At 40.8% G+C, this 4,974-nt stretch overlaps 1 protein-coding gene across 1 annotated transcript; it reads left to right on the top strand.

The window, feature by feature from the left end:
- The first annotated feature begins 516 nt into the window (after window positions 1-516).
- On the top strand, window positions 517-2,889 carry LOC131039255 (G-type lectin S-receptor-like serine/threonine-protein kinase At2g19130). The gene is made up of 2 exons (XM_059212844.1): window positions 517-2,038; window positions 2,183-2,889. The coding sequence occupies exons 1-2, from the start codon at window positions 517-519 to the stop codon at window positions 2,887-2,889; spliced, it is 2,229 nt and encodes a 742-aa protein (XP_059068827.1).
- Window positions 2,890-4,974: the final 2,085 nt, after the last annotated feature.

Below are 4,974 nucleotides of genomic sequence, written 5' to 3'. Positions count from 1 at the left end.
GCAAACATTCAAAACAGATGTTGCCTTGACGGTATTACAAGTAATATGTCCGTATTTCGTCCGGCACTAAAGACCAGATTTACATTCTACCTTCAACCGTAGGGGAAAAATAGATTTTTGTTTAGACTTGACCATATTAAGCGTATGACAGAATCAAATTGCGCGTCTGACGGAGTGGCGTCTGTGCGCGGCAAATCATTTGTTCGTTTGATTCACGGTTTAGATATCTTTCAGATAGATTTTTGTTTAGACTTGACCAAATTATGCGTATGACAGAATCGAATTGCGCGTCTGACGGAGTGGCGTCTGTGCGCGGCAAATCATTTGTTCGTTTGATTCACGATTTAGATATCTTTCAGCGTCGATTATTGGGAAGGATGAAATGGGTGCTACGCCATTCAAAGTACTGAATTCATTTACGTGGGATGCATGGCACCATTTCGGCCATACTCTTCGCTCATTCCGTAGCCTGTGTTCGTTTTCTATTTAAACCCGAAAAATAGTAATACAGCTGCTATGGTTATCAAAAAGGCGATGAAGTATTTACTCCTGGCAATTTCTATGATTATTGCAGTGAATAATTGCATTTCATTAGGATTAGGTGGTGGGGATACGCTTCTACCGGGGGACTTGCTGGCTGGAAATCAGGCCATAACGTCAAAGAATGGCACGTTTGCATTGGGATTTTTCAGTCCGAAAGGAACGAATAACTGGTACATTGGCATCTGGTACGCACGAATGTCTCCGAAGACCATAGTTTGGGTGGCAAACAGAGATAAACCTGTCAGAAGCATGCCTGGCGTCCTGAAATTTTCAAGCCACGCTCGTCTCGGACTGTTTGATAGAGAGGGCCGGTCAGTGTGGTCGCCTGATCCTGTTCTGAAAGGATCGCGGGCAATTATAAGCGAATCTGGTAATTTCATCATGCTGGGTGATGGGCAAAACAAGTCCGAGATTGTTTGGGAGAGTTTCACTCATCCGGGAGATACATGGTTGCCTGGCATGAAGATGTGGAAAGGCATGAAGTTAACTTCGTGGAAGAGCTCTGTGGATCCTGCAACTGGGCTTTTCTCTATGGGAATGGACATCTCTCCAGGAAAGACGCAGATGTTGATGGTCTATAACAACAGTAATCCATATTGGTACAGTGGAGAATGGACTGGCAATTCCTTTGCCAACGCTCCAGAGGCGTATATTCCTAACAAATTCGTAGTATCCTGTGTGACGGTTTCTCCTTCAAGCATATACGTTAGTTATAGCATATTCCCGTCAGTACACATCCTGACAGGGAAGTTGCAGGTAGATGAGAAGGGCCACATAGGTCTTTACTTCGGGATGGATGATTGTACCTGGAGTCAGGTACGGTCGTCATACGGAGGTCAGTGCAATAAGTATGATATCTGCGGGCCGTATGGACTGTGTAATGGGAATGATACGTGTGGTTGTATTGAGGGTTTCACACCCAAGAATTACACTCAAGATGTCTTTTCAAGTGGGTGTGCTCGGCGAAAACCCCTGCACTGCTCTGTCACAGCGGGCACCACCGACGGCTTCTTGGAATCCAAGAACCGATACTTGCCCAAAGAAAAAGCTGTCTCATACAACAACGAGTCAACACTGCAAGGCTGCAGGACTGCTTGTCTCAAAAATTGCTCCTGTACAGCTTTCGTTTTCTTTATTTCTGATCTACCTATCTGCAGAATGTGGTTTAGTGAACTTTTCAAAATGGGCGTTTCATCTGACAGCCAATCTGTCTTCATTAGGCTGGCTGCTTCTGAGTTGCCGCTCTTGACATCAGAGAGGCGGAGGAAAGCCCCTGCACTTCACATTTTACTTCCTGCTGCCGCGGCTTCCTCTTCTCTTTTAGGTATCGTCTTGGCCGCATTTATTCTCTGGAAACGTCGAAGACTGTGGAAGAAGAGCGCGGAAGAGGATGTGCCGACCTCTCTCAAAGCGTTCACTTACAAAGAGCTGCGAATTGCAACCGAAAATTTCAAGCATAAGCTGGGAAGCGGTGCATTCGGCTCTGTGTTCAAAGGTACCCTGTGAGACAAGATTCTTGTGGCGGTTAAAAGATTAGAAGGTTCTACAAGAGCAGAAAAACAATTCCGTGCGGAAATAAATACCATTGGGAAAATACAGCATGTGAATTTGGTAAGGCTCTATGGATTCTGTGTCGAAGGCTCTCGAAGGCTACCGGTGTATGCCTACATGCCCAATGGCTCTCTAAATTCTTCTCTTTTCTATGAAGAGGGAGAAGCAGGTAAGGTGTTAGATTGGAAGACCCGTTTTGAGATCGCACTGGGCACTGCACGAGGATTAGTTTATCTCCACGAGGAATGCAAGGATCGTATCATTCACTGTGATATAAAGCCTGAAAACATTCTTTTGGACGGTGACTTCAGCCCGCAGATAGCTGATTTTGGTTTGGCAAAGTTGGTGGGCAGAGATTTCAGTCGTGTATTGACGACCACAAGAGGAACTCGAGGGTACTTGGCCCCCGAGTGGATCTCCGCCCTTCCTATCACTTCCAAGGTGGACGTATACAGTTTTGGCATGACGTTCCTGGAAATTTTATCGGGTCGCAGAAATCTGGACTTGAAGGTGGAGGAGAGCAGATTGTACTTTCCTACCTGGGCTTCATCACAAATTGGGAGAGGAAACATAATAGGTGTTGTGGATGTAAGAATAGCTAGCGAGGCGAATATCGAAGAGTTGAGAAGAGCCGCGGTGGTGGCGACGCTGTGCATTCAAGATGATGAAGATAGGAGGCCAAGCATGGGTGAAGTGGTGAGAATATTAGAGGGGACGATCGAGGCTCCTGCGCCAGAAATTCCGAGGTCCCTACAGGTGCTGGTAGATCAAGTAGAAGACAGGGACACTGCTTAAAGTCCTTGGATATTAACTAGTTCTATTCCCACGTAACAATGGTTTAAGAGAGTTGTAATTGTAATAATGAACTATTCAACGAAACTTTGAGGATAGATATAGTGTAAAAGGGTGTTGCTGTCATGTGTGAACACGTCTTTATTTGATAATTTAAAAACATATTTTTCTATAATTTTCTTCTTTCACATTTCTCGTAGAGTTAACGTTAGACTTACTATGAGTAATTTCATTTCTACATTAATAGTTAGTAGCTTAACCTTTTTTTTTAAATATTCATATAATATATTTTTTTAATTTATAACATAAGATGTTTTTTAATTTTTAATTTTATTATTTCATAACATATTTAAATAAAAGAATGTGGATTATAATGTATAAAACTTAATAAAAAGTTTTAAGTTTTTCATACAATTAAAATTATAAAAATAATAGTAAATTTTGTTAAGATAATAAATTTTTCATATAATATTATTGAAATAATTATTAATTTTTAACAATTATTGTAGGTTAAAGAATTTATGGCACATTTAATTTATGAATAACTTTTTCGAAATGGCGTCAAGAAGAAGATTAGGGTTGCAGCTGAAGAGAGATTTCAGAGATTTTTGACAAAAGGGAAATGAGTGGAACCAACAGCCAAATCGCTTCTCATCTTGGAAGCGACTTAGTTGGGTATGGGAGGATCAGAATACAAGACTAAGAAATGGAGGGTTTTGTGTTAGAAGTTAGTTGTGTGCATCGAATGTGGGGCAGGGGTAGAAGTAATGCTACTCACGTTCTTTAGGAGGTATGAGCATCTTACGGAGGGGCCAAGCAACGTGTGGGAGAAGGTGAGTGCGAACGAATGGAGGCCAAAGAAAGTTCAAAAAACAAATGACATGCGAAAGGTAAGTAACCCTTCAGAAGACGGTCGAGTCATTTCTTTTTTCCTTGATAGTCAAGATTGAAATGATTTGGTAGCCATGTTGAAAGAAACAACTTTTTTATTAAATGGGTGGGTAACTAGGTGACCTTTAGTAGAGTTAAGAAGTGGTGCAAGGATAACTAGAAGTTCAAGTTTGACATTAAAAAGGGGGGGTTGATAAAAACTAGGTATTGAACAATGGACTTTTCTTTATAGGAGGCATACATTTATTCATCAAAGATTGGAATTGAACTTCAATCTGTTGTAGGACAACATGGAGGAGACCCCCACCTGAATTAGACTATATAATCTACCTAGGAAATACTGGAATGAAGACACTCTCACAAAAGTATTGGAAACAAGTTGCAAATGAAGTGGTAAAAGCAAAGGACATTAGCATGTATGCTCAGATTTGTATCTGTGAGATTTTGCCAAGATTAAGAGCTCAATGAAAAGTACAAAATAGAGAGGCAAAGTATAGGACAAGAATGAATTGTATTCTCATCAATAGATAAATGATCAAAAGATCAATAATTGTTCATACAATGAATATGAGCCTGCTTATATAGGCAAGGCTATATGGATATGTGATCACACAAACATGACATGTGACTCAATAAGAAACAAGGGTAGGTAGGAAATAGGTGTGGTAGGTAGGAGAAACAATATAATATTCCACATGAGGTGGATCACCCATTGAAGGTGGAATTATCACTCCACAATAAGTGGATATGATTAAGTAGTAACAAGATCACACCATAAAACATGGAAATTCTCCTACACACACTATCCCAATGTGGCACAAACACCCAAGTGTCTCATACCCAAACTACTATGAAATGCATTTCCTAAGTAAACTTAAGTAAGGTGTAATAATATCCAACATGAATAATTATTTACACCAACACCCCCCTTAAGTGCAAATTAGGGGAATGCACTTAAGTCTACAATGCAACTAACAAATGCAAGATGGGTCCTGGATACAAGGCCATGTTAGGTACCCATGTACAAATGCAAATGAAAAGAAAACCAATGCAATGGAATCTCTCACAAAGCAGGGAAAAAGAGAAAACCCCAATGGGAAAAAACCCTCCCCCAAAAGAGAGATGAAAGATATACAAGAGAAATCTCATAGAAGTATGTGAGGAACAAAACCCCATGTGAGGAAAAAGTTCCCCTCA

Source organism: Cryptomeria japonica, chromosome 10, assembly GCF_030272615.1.
Source record: "Cryptomeria japonica chromosome 10, Sugi_1.0, whole genome shotgun sequence".
NCBI classification, from domain to species: Eukaryota; Viridiplantae; Streptophyta; class Pinopsida; order Cupressales; family Cupressaceae; genus Cryptomeria; species Cryptomeria japonica.
Note: the sequence above shows the minus strand (reverse complement) of the source record. Positions and strands in the feature narration are given on the sequence as shown.

What these genes read in the sequence shown, in the direction of transcription:
- LOC131039255 (XM_059212844.1), top strand. Translation starts at nt 517, where the DNA reads ATGGTTATCAAAAAGGCGATGAAGTATTTACTCCTGGCAATTTCTATG. An exon ending in ATTCGGCTCTGTGTTCAAAG is followed by an intron (nt 2,039 to 2,182) that starts GTACCCTGTGAG and finishes TCTGTGTCGAAG; the next exon opens with GCTCTCGAAGGCTACCGGTG.